Source organism: Talpa occidentalis, unplaced genomic scaffold (genome assembly GCF_014898055.3).
Source record: "Talpa occidentalis isolate TD23 unplaced genomic scaffold, MPIMG_talOcc4v2.1 talOcc4.14, whole genome shotgun sequence".
Lineage (NCBI taxonomy): Eukaryota > Metazoa > Chordata > Mammalia > Eulipotyphla > Talpidae > Talpa > Talpa occidentalis.
Genome location: NW_023601433.1, coordinates 13,814,447 through 13,828,081, shown reverse-complemented (window position 1 = coordinate 13,828,081; position 13,635 = coordinate 13,814,447). Strand labels below are relative to the sequence as shown.

The following is a 13,635-nucleotide window of genomic DNA, read 5'->3' as shown; positions in this document are numbered from 1 at the left end:
GGTCAACTTGAAAAATTTGGCACATACACAAATGCTTTTTATGTGTCCTCTAGTTTCTTACACAAGTAGTATTGTCTTAGACATATATTTGATACCTCACCTTTTTATTTTTTAACTCACTGGTGCACCCTATGAGTGCACCCTGAGTGCTTTCATCTCGCTCCTTTTTGATGGCACACAGTACCTCCAGGTGGGGGTATCAGGCACCCCAGGAACACAGGGCTTGCCCGCTCCTTAGTCCGTGCAGTGAAGGCTCCTGAATCAGAGGCACAGGAGCTCAGGTTCTGCCAACACTGAGCACTCCCTCTACCCCGCACCCCACCACCCACCTAATCCCACCCCTAGTTCTCCCTCTAGCCATGTAGCTGGTCCTTGATTCCCCAGAGACACCTCATCTTCTACTCCATACACCTGCTGCCGTGGGAGCCGAGCAAGTCCCTGCAGGTCAGGAGCAAGAGCAGTGTCTGGGACGTAACGAACATGATCTGAGTGGGAACGCTTGTTATCATCACCCTCACCTTTGAGGCCTGGCTGGGCAGCTCTGACAGCTGCCTGGCACAGCACCGCTGCTCTGCTTGCTATCTGCCAGCAGAAGCAGCTGCAGCACCCCTATCTCCCCCCAAAGCCCAGCAGGGTTGAGACTAGTGAGAGCAGGTGTGGTGGGGCCCTAGGATGGAGGAAGGAAGGATGCTGGGGAGCACCCCCCCCCATACCACTATAGTAAGAATGGTCAGTGCATCCATATGGGGTGGTATGGGGAGGATCTGCAAGAGTGGAGTGGGCACGAGTGTCCTGGTGCTCTGTAGCTGGTCTCCAGGCCAGGCCTGTATCATGAGGGGCTTTGGGGACAGAGGTCAGCAAAGCATGAAGGGCTTTGGCTTGGCTCCTGGGTCAGAACCTGGGAGGCCAGTCTGGGCCAGAAGTCGCAGGGAGGCACCTATGGTTCCAGCAGGGTGGGGCCGGCAGAAGGCAGGGAAGAGGCAGTTTTGGGAGAGAAGCTGGTACCAGGCGAGAAAGGGTCCGGCACCCTCAAATACCAGGGGTGACCTTCTGCAGGTTCTCATCAGAAAAGGCCCCTTCCTTAGGTCTCCAGATTTGAAATGCTCCCAGAGGATCTGGCCTGGGAATAAGTCAGAGGTTGCCTGGGGTTGCACCCCGAGGGGCGCAGTGGTGGGGCAATGCCCTGGGGAGGCTCTGCTTTAAAGGTGGGGCCAACAGAAAGTGCTTCTATCTCTCCTTCTCCAGCAAGGCAGGGGCAAGCTGGAACTGCACATGCATCTGGAGCTGTGAGCAAGGCTATATCTGCTGCAGAAGGCTGGAAGCTTCTATGGTGTGTGCAGGTGTGTGTGTGTGTATGTTGGGAGCTGCTGAGTGAGGCCTGTGCAGGAGCTTGTGCAGAGCCCACAGTACAAAATAAAGCCAACAGACTTTTCACTGTATCAATATTTGCAAAACTTCACCTGCTCAAGTCACTCTGCTTTGTGGCCCTTTGTTTGGGTCCTCCCAGGACATCCCCAGAGTTCCCCCAGACACTGTGGCCCGGAGGCCCTTCACTATATAACATGAAGGGAGGAACCCCATGGGTTGACACAGCAGCACTAGGCCCCAAAAGACAGACATGAGTGGAGGCAGACTGTGGCCGGACCCCTGCAGACATCTGCAGGAGCTGAGTGACCCCTGCACTGGTGAAAGAGGGAGGACATGTGCTTGTGGAAGGAAGAATCAGGGCGGAGGGGGAGGTTCTGGGTACCAGACTCTGGGTGTGGAGGCAGGGGAAGTGCCCTGCCCAGTCCTGGGGGAGCTGAACATAGACCAGCTCCAGGCTCAGCCCCTCACTGTGGCCAAAGGCGGTCGTGCAGTCTGCCCAGCCTCAGTGCCCCCTGGAAGTGAGAAGGATGGAGTGTGCCCCTCTCTCTGAAGTATCGCTAACATGGAATAAATTCTTGTGAGTAAAAGACCTTGAAATTACGAAGTGCATGGCATATGCTCAATTAATATCATTATTGCCAGAGAGTGTGGCCTCAGTTTTCTATCACTGAGGTAGTGAGTGTGTGTCCTAGAGTGGACTCAGCACCAGAGAACTGAAAGGTACTTGGAGGGGGCGGGGAACAAGCAGGAGCAGCGACTAGCAGTCTTGGGTCTGAGCTGAGCTCAGGGCCTGCCTTGGGGTGAAGGGAGACACTAGGGGTCAGCCCAGTCCTGGTCCTGCCCGCCCTGGTCCTGCCCGCCCTGGTGCTGCCCACCCTGGTCCAGGATGTGGGTGGACACCACAAGGCACTCCCAGGATGAGGGAGGTTGCAGAGGGGACATGCCAGGGGTCAGAGTTTGGTGTGGACACTGCAGGGTGTCTGCTTAGACATCTGCTGTGGAGACACATAGGCTGTGGGGGGACCTGGGAGCTGAACACGAGAATGTCACCTTCCCTGGAGCTAGTAGAGCTGTGAGGGAAGCAGAGCCTGGTGAGTGGGGTGCAGAGGGAGTGGCTGTGAGCCCGGGGCTCAGAGAAGACCCTCTGCCTCTGGCTCTGGTGTCTCCCACACTGGCCGCTTCACACCTGCAGGTCCACTGCTTCCCTTGCAGTGTACACTTAACCCTGGCCATGAGGAGCAACAGTTCAGAGAGCCTTGGGAAGCTGGGGGGGCCACCACGCCTGACTCCCTCCCTCCCTCCCACTCCCTCCCCACATGCCCCTGGGAACTCCTGGTGGCCTGGACAGCAGTGCCTCACAGCCCCCTCAGCCCTCATAGCCCTCCCCACAGCTCCCGCAGCCCTCCAGGCCTTCTCCATGGCCCCCCACAGTACCCCTCAGCTCCACTCTACAGTCCCACCCCACAGTCCCCCACAGCCCAGCCCCCTCACAGCCGCCAGCCCCCTCCACCTGGTAGGAATCACACACCCTTTCCTGTTCCAGCAGCCTCGGAAGGGTCAGGAGAAGGTGCTTCCGGCTGCCGGGCTGTGGCCTCTCCCCAAGGACAGGGATGCCAGGAAAGGCTGCAAGAGGACAGGGGGTGTGGTCTGGGCCTTGGAGGACAGGACGGGGGGCGCTGGAGTGAAGAAGCCATTCCAGCCCTGGGGGCAGAGCAGGAGACAAGATGGGCGCTACTTCAAGGATCAGAAAGAAAACGTGGCAGAAGAGATGAGGAGGTGGTTTCAGCAAGTCTCCCTCCAACTAATAGGAATCCCAATGAGGAGAGAACACAGAGGGAAGAAAACTAGCAACAAAACTTCGAAGGCATCTCTAGTGCAAAGAGACACAAACTCTTCAGAGGGCCTGGCTCATGGGCCGGTGGAGGGTAGACGACCCACCCTCAGGGACACGGCGTGAAGGTGCAGGAGCAGGGGCTGAGAAGAGGCGGAAGGGCTTCCAAGTGAATAGAAGTAAAGCGCCTGCAGCAGAGGGGTGAGAACTGCCGTGCCACCAGACTTCCGTCTGCAGCGGCCGGCAGAAGAAGACACTCAGGAAATAATTTCCAACCTGGTTCTCTATACCTGGCCAACCGGCAATCAAGTGTGGCACAGAATAAAGGTATTTCACACCCTCAAGGACTCAACAAAATATATATACACCGTCTACACATCCTTTTTCAGACAGTTACTTGATATTTTCCAGCAAAGTGAGAAAACAACACCAAAAAGACTTGGTATTTAGCCTGCAGGGTGACCCTGAGGGTTGGGGGGCGGTAGACTAGCCCCCCAAGTCACAGCACTGGGAGCCCAGGGAGCAAGGACCAGATGGGGCAGGAGCAGGACAGCAAGTGTGGAGGACGCAACAGCAAGATGATGGCAGCAATGGCAGAGGCACAAGATTCCCTTGTTAACACGCAAAAAAGCAGTGAGAGCCTGCAGACAGGACGCTGCATTTCCAGTACCGGCAAACTAAAATGTGTCAGGGTTTTAAGTCACGGATGCAGTGTAAAATGTGTTCATCCAATTTGATCCCAATGCTAAGAGAATCTTCCCAGAGCCGGCCAAGGTATGGGTGGCTGCATGCTCACAGAAAAGCAAACATCCCCCACCCCCCACCCCCCGCACACCAGCCCGGCAGCCAGCCTCACAGTGGCAGGTAGCAATGTCAGGTCCCCTGAGATGTCGGTACACAGGGAGGGATCCCCCAGGGTCAGGGCCGGCCAAAGTCCCAGACTGTGGGTGGGAGGGAACTGCCCTCGCTGCTAGGGCGTCCCTTGGACAGTGAGGCGGACAATGAGACTCAGCTAGGCCCTGGGGTGGGCTCTCAGAAAGAGCAGGAGACGGACCAGGGCAAGGAGCAATGTGTATTTTTTTTTAAAGATTTATTTATTTATTTAGACAAGCACTGGGTACAGTCAGAAGCGCGGGAGGGTGACAGAATTCACCAGAGCCAGAGCAGGGAACAGAACAGGCAGACTGACAAAGTACAATGCAGAGGGGAGCAGCGGGAACCGCAGAAGAGGTCTGTTGCGCCATGTGGGGCCCTCGCCGGGGATCCAACCGGCAGCCGGGGATCCAACCGGCAATGCAGAGGCGGTGGACAGCTTTGCAGCCCCGCGCTCAACTGCTGCACCACCAGGGGAGGCCCAGCAATGTGTATTCTTTGGCACAAGCATTAACTATTTCCCCAAACCAGTAAGCAGCTATGGAATGGTTGGGGTGCATGTTGATGGCTCCTCTTACTTGGGGGAAGTGCAAGGGACAGCTTGTTGATTACACAAATCTCACTATTTATTGTCGATTCATAGCTGATAATCGATAATGCCAGCCCCATTTTGGTGGGGTTGGATTGAAGACTCTGAGGCCAGACAGATAAGCCCTGAATTTGGGTCAGGAGGTGTAGGCTGAGCCAGAGGCGCCATTCCCCAGGACTCTGTTCCCCTGGAACCTTGTAGTCTCTCATTCCTGGAGCTCACCGTGGGTACCAGAAGGTCCCAGTTGGGAAGAGACGCCCAGACACCTGGGCAGTCACGGCTGCAGGGAGGCCTTCTGTGGGGAAAGGGATCAGCACCAACCTCCCAGCATTTGAAAACCCTCCTTGAATTATCTACAGTCGTCCCTGGGTGTCTGGGAGGTTGGTACCAGGAGCTCTGTGGCCACTGCAATTTTCAAGTCCCTGTAGTCCATGCTCTGCAGCTCCAAATCTTTGGGGTTCTGCATCCACAAGGGTTCAAACTCAGCACCTGCGACTGGGGCATTGGTGAACGCAGAAGCAGAGGATAAGGAGGACCCACTGAGTTTCCTGAAAAAAATCTGTATTTAAATGGTCTGGCGCTGTTCAAACCTCAGTTATCCAAAGATCAACTGCATTGTTGTTATTTCTTTCATTGTTGTAATTTCTACTTTTCAAACTGAGCAATGGAGGAAAATACTGTGAAGGACTCCCTAATGGCACCGGCGAGGAAATGCTCAGTCCCATTTAATGTCCCATGTTGGATGCTGGCCCTGCCGGTGATTTTAAACACCAGGAAAAGGTGCTATGTGAGCATTTTCCCCCTCCTGTGTCATTGGGGGGTCTCTCAAGGGCTTGGGGGACGCTTCACCCCTGAAATGGTGCCTCTCAGAATACCTGACGGTGTTTTTGGAAGGAAGCCCAGCAGGATCCCAGCTCCCTCTCCACCCTCAGGGGTGACGTCACGACTTTTTTCTTCCCTGTCAATATTTTGAAAGCATGTGGGCTCCCCTCCACACACAGCTATTTATGGAAGCGGATCCATCCTGCCTCGCTGCTGTCTGGGGAGTTCCCGAGCAAAACTGAACGTCTCTGAGAGGCGGAGCGAGGCCGTCCTGGGAAAGTGCTCCAAGCAGGACCAGCTCCACATTGTCAGCACCAACAAGACCTTTGCTTGAAAATGTCTGCTGTTTTCGGACACCTGAGTAAGTGCTTGAGTGTGTTCCTTCACCCCACCCCAGCCCCAATCTATGACACAGAAAACCAGCTTCATCAGCAGATGCCTGTCATTGCAGACGTAGCTTTAGGAAGACACTTTTGATGAGCTGCGGTGCCTTCCGTTGATGCTACCAGCCACATTTCTTCGTGGTTTTCATGTACCCGTGAGCAATAGGTGCTAACGAGAGAAGCACGTACAGTCCCGGATGCACCCGGATGCCCCTTCTGGGGGCTGCACCTGCACCTCCCCTGCACGCTCTGCGGTGGGCACCGGCCATGGGTCAGTCCCCAATCCCGTAACACCTTCCCCCACTTCTTTTTTTCTTTTTAACTTTTTTTTTAAAAGATTATTTATGCATGCAAGAGCTGGGGTGCAGACCAGAGGTGCAGGGGGTGAAGGGATGCACCAGAGACAGAGTAGGAAGAGAACAGGCAGACTGGCTGAAATACACTGCCGAGGGGAGGGTATTATTGTCTATTCAAGCTGGTAATCGATAATGCCGGCCCCATTTTGATGGGGTTGAACACTCTGAGGGCTGGACAGATGAACACTGAATTTGGGCTCCTGCTGAGTCAGGAGAGGTCTGCTGCGCCATGTGGGTTGCGCCATGTGGGTTGCGCCCTGGCCGGCCGGGGATCGAACTCATGCTGCCGAGGTTGTGGATTACTTTATAGTATGGTGCTTTAAGCCCTTGTGCCACCAGGGAGGGTCCCTCCCTCCCTTCCTGTGCCAGGTGTGCCAGGTGTGGTTTTTTTCCCCTTTGTGGACTAGCCCTGCTTGGAGGAGGTGGGGGGCACAGCCAGGGGTGGTTAATGGTCACAGGAGACTTTGGTGGACTCTGTTAACCACACAGATTCTCAGGGCCCCCATCTTTGCCCCCTTGTGCCAGGCAGATCCCCCCACAGCTGTGCACTTTGGGCCAGTTCCCACGGCTGTTCTTGGGGCATTGTCTGGACACTGGGTGGAAGGGTGAGGGAGTGAGCTTCCATCCCATTGAACCTCAGGCTGACTGGGGTTGTTAATGGGGAGTTTTAGGGACCAGTGCTGTGCTCTGCAGGGAAACCTCTGCCATTGCCGTCTCCCTGGGAAGCCACCTTTCTCCTTGGTGCTCTTGGGGGAGGAAGTGTGATGAGGGTCTTTTTTTTTTTTTTAAGATTTGTTTATGCATACCAGAGCTGGGGTACAGGCCAGAGATGCCCGGGGTGAGAGGATTCCCCAGAGACAGGGCGGGGAACAGAACAGGCAGATTGACTGAAATACACTGCTGAGGGGAGCAGCGGGCCAGACAGGAGAGGTCTGCTGTGCCATGTGGGTAGCTCCCTGGCTGGCCAGGGATCGAAATGGTGCTGCAGAGGCTGCGGACAGCTTCACAGCGCTGTGCTTAATCCCTTGCACCAACAGGGAGGCCCAGAGGGTTTTTTTTAAGGGGGAGGGGGGGTGGAGAGTAGGGGATGAACTGAACTGAGGGGTGGGCATGTGCTGAGCTGAAATAGGCTGAGGTAGGCAGCAGGGCACAGGCAGAAGGGCCCCCACCCTTTACAGGCCTTCCTTCCTGGGTCAGTGCTGCAAAGTTGCAAGCCAGTTTCTGCCCCTCGGTCAATTTCATGCAACTGCTTGAGTTGGTCCATTTTGGTTCCCTTCCCCTCCCAGAACTTCTCCAAGGCATGCCCTTCAAAGGAACCAGCTGTAGCCAATAAAATAATGAATCATAAATTTTATTTCAAAATGTAAACATCACTAAACATGCATACACGTTAAAACAATAAAATTTACAATTTAGTTAATTTTTTTTCTTTTTTGCATAGGACATCATTACAATATAGAATCTATGCCATACAAAATACATACAAAGTTTTATCCGAGCAAGCCAAGGCCAGATTGGGAACTGTACAACGGTAATACTTCACTGTAGTGATCCAGGAAAGATGAAACGTGGTCTTCCGAAGCATAAATTGGAACTGGTTAAAAAAACAACAAAAACTTTCTACCGAAAAAGAAAACATATGCTCCATGGAAATGGTCTTGGACCCTTGGATTCTGCCTTATGATTTTGGCAAGCACTTCCAGAGAAGCCCCATCAATGGCTTTGGACAGGGAGGGGCCCACGTGTGTCTGGGGCCGAGCCCCTCCTGTACTGAACACACGCACACGAGCCGTTCCCCGGGCACGCGGGAGCCGTGGCGAGCCCCACGCCTGACAGTGCGCAGAGGCTCAGCAGAGTCACACTGGCACATCAAGGCCCGGGGTACCCAGCACTTGGCTCCCGGACGCCCTCCAGAGTGAGGCCAAGGGAGCTGTGTCTCCTACCCACATGCCCGGAGAGACATGCTGAGCTGGGACTGGCCACCCCACCCCACCACACCCCTGCAATATGTCTGAGCCAGCCCCATGCCCAGGGTAGAGGGACAGCCTCAGCCAGACCTGGGCGAGCCGGGCAGGCATGCAGCTCACACAATCGGCGTCCTAGCGAATGTGTGCGCTGGCCAACTGGTCACTAGGAAGGCCCCCGCGCCCCGGGAGAAAGCTGCAGCTGCGCCCCCCACAGGGAATGTGTGATGTGCAGGGCAGGGGACACTGTCCTCTCCCATCTGGTTCATCTTCAGATAAAAGCAGTAAGGTTTTAAAGCTGTGTGAGAAGGGGAGAGGCCGGGCGTGCTGCAAGGCTGTCCCCACGGGGTCTGGAGAAAGCAAGTGCGGCCCCCTCACCCCTGGAACTGTGGCTCCCGCCGCCTGCCAAGGCCGACTCTTCCAGACGAGATGGCAGCTGGGAAAGGGCCTCTCCCTACACGATGTTCAGGCATTCATCAGTAGTAAGCTGGACTGTGCATCCGAATTCTAGTACAAAATTCTCTGGAATGTGTGAGGACAAACCTCTGAGACCCAGCCTCAGCCTCAGCATCAGGAAAATCAGTCGCAGGACCTGGTTCTTCCCGGGCGATCCTGAATTCACAAGTGTCCGCCCACACTCTTGATTTTAGCTTTGGAAACTATGGTCACGAGAATCATATGTGGAATCTTTGGACAGCAAGAGATGGGGTGACCAAGCATTTCCTCTTGGTTGTCATGTGACCAATGCATAGACCCTGAAACCCTACAGCTCTGCGTACATGACTGAATGACTTTTTAAAGGATGGGTTGGGGGGGAAAAAAATCGGTGATACTTTGTCAAAAGTCATCATCATAATCAGGTAGCCTCGTAAACACAGCCCAGAGCAGGTGTCGAGAAGCGAGGGGACACTATTGCTCAGGTCACGTTTCCCTGTTAGGTAGCGCGTCTGCTCAGCTGCGGCCAAGGGTGCCTCCCAGGCAGTGCTGCGCACGCCTCCTTAGCACCTGCTTCTGGCAAGAATGGGGCTGGAGACGCGGGCGCCCTGGCAGGAGACCTGGAGACCAGTTCTGTCATGTCTCACTTGGGGCCACAGACAGCTGCGGGCTCTCTCTGTACACTCAAACCACCGCTGGGGGGGTGAGCAGGGCTGCCTGAGGCCACTCCTCCCCGCCCCCGTCTGTCTCCACCTCTGATCACCCCTTATCGGTCTGAAGTGTGAGCCACAGCAGGGTGAGGTCTGGGGACTCCAGTGCCACTAATTTTTGCACCCAGAGCCTGCACCTGCTCCAATGCATGCCTGGAAGAAAGGTGAGGGGTTCCGCACCTCAAGTGTGGTGGTTAGGGGTGCGACAGGATGCAGGTGGTGCACCTCCCAGACCACGTTCCCTCCCTCCAAGGGCAACACTGCCCATCCCGATGTAGCACCCGACAGGAGAAGACCCGGGGCCCTTGTGGAAGGGGCTGTGTTGTGTCCGTTGGTCTTTCCAGTGGCTGTAGGACTCCACAGGCATAGGGGGAGCTGACAAGCAGTCCCCTAATATGGCTAATGCAAAGATGGGCTTTTTTTTTTTTTTTTTTTGGTGGCCACCTGCAGGCCTTTTGTGGGGGGAGCCTCTCCCTCCGCTCAGGCAACCTTTGCACTGAGCTCCTCTCGGCCCCTTGGCCTGCCAGAACTGAATTCTGCCACAAAACAAAGGTATGAGCGTTCACTACTCTTCCTGGGCGTCCCCTGGGCGTCTCAGCCACACTGAAGACAGCAAGCGTGGCCACGAACCAGAAAACTGAAAGAACCTGAAGCAGGCCCAGGCTGGGGAGACAGTCTACATCTTAGCAGAAGACACAGGCTGTCTCTGGAACCCCTGCGCGCCTGCTGTCAGCGGGGGCCTGAGTGAGGGCGGCTGTCCCCGCCCCCCACCCTCCTAGGCACACTCTGCATTTCATGATGAGAGGCTGGCGAGAGCCCATCGGAACCTAGCCTGAGATTCATGGATTGTTCCCACCCTTCAAGTGAGATGAATTTTAGCCCCAGATGAGTCAGGACAGCCCACAGTCCGCTGGCTGAAGCCCCAGGCCCAGTGCCCAGGGGTGTCTGGCAGGAATTTCCTCCAGGTGCCCTAAGTCAGAAGAGCAGCGCCCGCTCTCCCGGGCCAGGCCCACGGCTGGAAGGCCACACCCTGTCATCAACCCAGAGCCACTTGGGAATGAAGACATGCTCACTTGCCAAAAATAGCCAACGCCTGCATATTTCTGTTTTAAGGCAATGTTACCCTTCCATCTGTCAGACGGACAAGCCCTGGGTCATTTAGAAGAAAAATTAAATTAAGTGCTCTCTTTGGAAACAGCCAACGCCCACCTTCCCTCCCCTCCCCCACCCCACCCCACCTCTAAAACAAACCAGCTCTTCTTTTATTCCAAGACGTCTGGGTTTAGAGTCCTTGTCCCCGTCTATGGCATACAGACGTGGGTCAGAATCCCTCTTCCGAGATGCCACAGGCAGATCCCAAGGAGACCCCGGGCTCCTCCCGGGGAGGGCGCTGTGCGGCCTCCACAGCACGCAGCTCCCTCTCTCTGCCTTCAGGGACCGGGGGACGGTAAGCACACCAAAAGGACTTTGGAATAAAATTCCTGAACCTGGAATGTGAGTTCCTGAGACGTGAAATGTATTCAGAGTGTGGCTTTCTCGGCCTCACACAGAAACAACTTTGGGAGGGGCCTCCGAGGGCCCATTCGGACCTCACTTTGGAACTGGACGTGAAGCTCTTTCGCCCCAACCGCCCAGGGCACTCTCCGCCAAGGTCTTGCCAAATGCAAGCAGGGCCATCGGGCAGCCCCAGGGGAGCACATGGCCAGGCAAGGTGCTTGCCAACACCCCCCCAAGAGCCCCACCCTCCCCCCACTGTTCCTGTCCCACCCCCTGCCCGCAGCAGGAACTCCGCTAGGGCCCCACTTGGGGTCCATCATGCTACACAGATGCCGCCGCCACCACCACCACGCTGTCAGCCGGTCCCAGCCACCATTGTGCTGGAGAGTTAGAAACGGACCCGGAGTGCTGCAGGCGGTAGGCTGCCACCCTAGGGATGGCTGTGGGCAGAAACCGCCAGTCCATTCCAGAGTGGCCCGAAGCAATGGCTACGGGCACCTGCCAGACCTGGGCTCTGGAGTCTCTTTGTGCTGCACCCCACAACATGGGAGGGTGGGGAGAAGTAGGATAGCCACAACCAAGGCACTCTGGGCCCAGAAAGCCCATCTGTGGCCCTCTGAGGTCCCAAGGGTCATTTTTCTTCATCAAAATGAGCAGAGGTCTTTGCAAGATACCCCAAGTTTGCCCCCTAACCCACATCCCTGCCCCAACACACACACACACATATACACACACACACACATACACACTTCTGTCCTGGGGCTTGTATTTACAGGCCCCAACTCTCTGGGGTGGCGGGGGGAGATGTAGGGAAGGCAGTGCCCGGGCAGCAGGGCTAGGGGTGGACACCTGCCTGTCTCCAGAGGAGCTTGCTGGAGCCCTGGGGGGCTCTGGGAGAAACTGCCCCAGCTCTCTGCCCTTCTTCTCTTAGCAGAAGGCTGGTGGCCGGGCTGGGCTGGGACCACTCCACCCCCAGGTGGAAGGGGAGATGCAGGAGGGAAAAGGAGGAATCCAGGGGATGCAAAGTCCTTAGAGAAGCCAGGGCCAGCTACCTCATGGTGGGCCAGAGGGAAGTGTGTCCCCAACTTTCTGTCTGGCATTCCCAGGGGAGGAAGCAGAATGCATGCTCCCTGACAGCATTTCCCACGACATCCGATTCACCACACCCAAAAGTTCCAAGTCACCAGGTTCCAGTCTCTTGCCACAGAAGAGCCTCCGTGAAGTGCCCCCACTGTCACACACACGGCCATAGGCGCAGAGCCTCTGGCAAGGCAGCCCGACGATTTCACCCACCTCCTCCAGCAACAGTGTCTGGGAGACAGCAGGGTGGGCCTGAGAGAAAGGCGCCGGGACTGGATGCACCCTTGCCACTTGGTGACGGTGCTGCCGAGGACCAGAACTTCCAGGCTCTATATTCCAGTAAGAGAACGTGGGGTGAGAGTGAAAGGTCCCTGGATGCCCACTGTAGGGACACACAGGAGCAGACACCTCTTTGCAGGGCACGCGCCCCACCTCCTGCAGGCTGAGGGCTGGTGGAGGGTGGCCCGTCACACTGGACAAGGGATGGAGCAAGGGTCTGCCCAGACCGGGCTGGCCTCTCTGCTCCCAGTGCTGCAGGAGGCCATGGGGAGAGGCTCCTGGAGGCAGGAGAGGGAGATGGCGGCCTCCTGCCTCTCCCCAGGGGGGTGCCTGTTTGCCCAGCTCTGCTGGCTTAAGGCATCCCTCTGAAGCTTCTTCGTCCTGAGCCTAGCATGCGCCAGGGCAGAGGCTGGAGGTTGGGCGGGTTGGCAGGGGAGGGAGATGCAGGGCACCCCTTAAGAATCTGCCCTGGAAGCACAAACGTCAGTGACCACGTCCACTCTGAAATGCCTGACGATGGACTGACCCACAGGCCGGGCACTGGGCACCACCTGCGCTGGTTCGCTGCTGTGTCCCCAGTGTGTTCTGAAGCCAACACACAACTCCAAGTGCAAATCTATATACAAAGTAAGGCGGCAGGAAGGGGTGTCCTCACTGACCTTGTGGAACATGTCCATCCCTGAGAAAGGGGGGTCAACACCGCTGAATCTCACCTCCGTGGGGATGTCCCTTGTGCAATCTGTGGATGGTATTTTTCGAAATTTTTTTGTTTTTGTTTTGTTTTTTTTTTTTACAAATTTACTTTGACACCTGAGGTGAAGAAAATTGGGTTTTCGTTGTGGTTGTTGATTTCAAAAAGTCCTCTCTCTTCTTACTTATTACAAAAGGACGAGACATCGCAGAGGGGGAGAGCGCGTCTGCTCATGGCTGTAGTCGGGGTCCTGGGCCGGCCGGGGCGGGCCGGGGGCGGGCGGGCCTGAGCCACCTGGCAGGGCCAAGCCCCCGGCCGGCGCGGGGCGCTCAGGGCGAGCTGGCCGGGCTGATGGTGGGGCTGCTGGCGTCGGAGCGGCTGTAGTCGCTGAGCGAGCCGGTCCGCGAGCCCCCGCTGCGCCGCTGCAGCATGCCCGGGTGGAAGTTGGCATGACGGCGGGCGTGCTTGGTCAGGTGGTCGCTGCGCATGAAGCGCTTCTCGCAGATGGGGCAGCTGAACTTCTTCTCCCCGGTGTGCGTGCGGTAGTGCCGCGCCAGCTCGTCGGAACGCGCGAACTTCTTGTTGCAGTCCTGCCAGCTGCAGGCGAAGGGCCTCTCACCTGCAGAGACAGGGCAGGGGGTCAGTGTCAGCGCTGCCACTCCCGGACCCCAGGGCAGGGCCTGATACCTGCCGCCCCCACCCCTTGCCCATGCCACACCTCCTCAGCCTCTGCCACATAACCATCAGGGCACAGGCA

General features: G+C 56.5%; 1 protein-coding gene across 1 annotated transcript in view; it reads right to left on the bottom strand.

Annotated features, from left to right (window-relative positions):
- Positions 1-13,207: 13,207 nt before the first annotated feature.
- KLF13 (KLF transcription factor 13) overlaps positions 13,208-13,635 on the bottom strand; it is a 36,561-nt gene continuing 36,133 nt past the window's right edge. The window contains exon 2 of the mRNA XM_037510105.1: positions 13,208-13,497. Coding sequence (XP_037366002.1) covers positions 13,208-13,497 — 290 coding nt within the window. The remainder of the gene's footprint in view (positions 13,498-13,635) is intronic.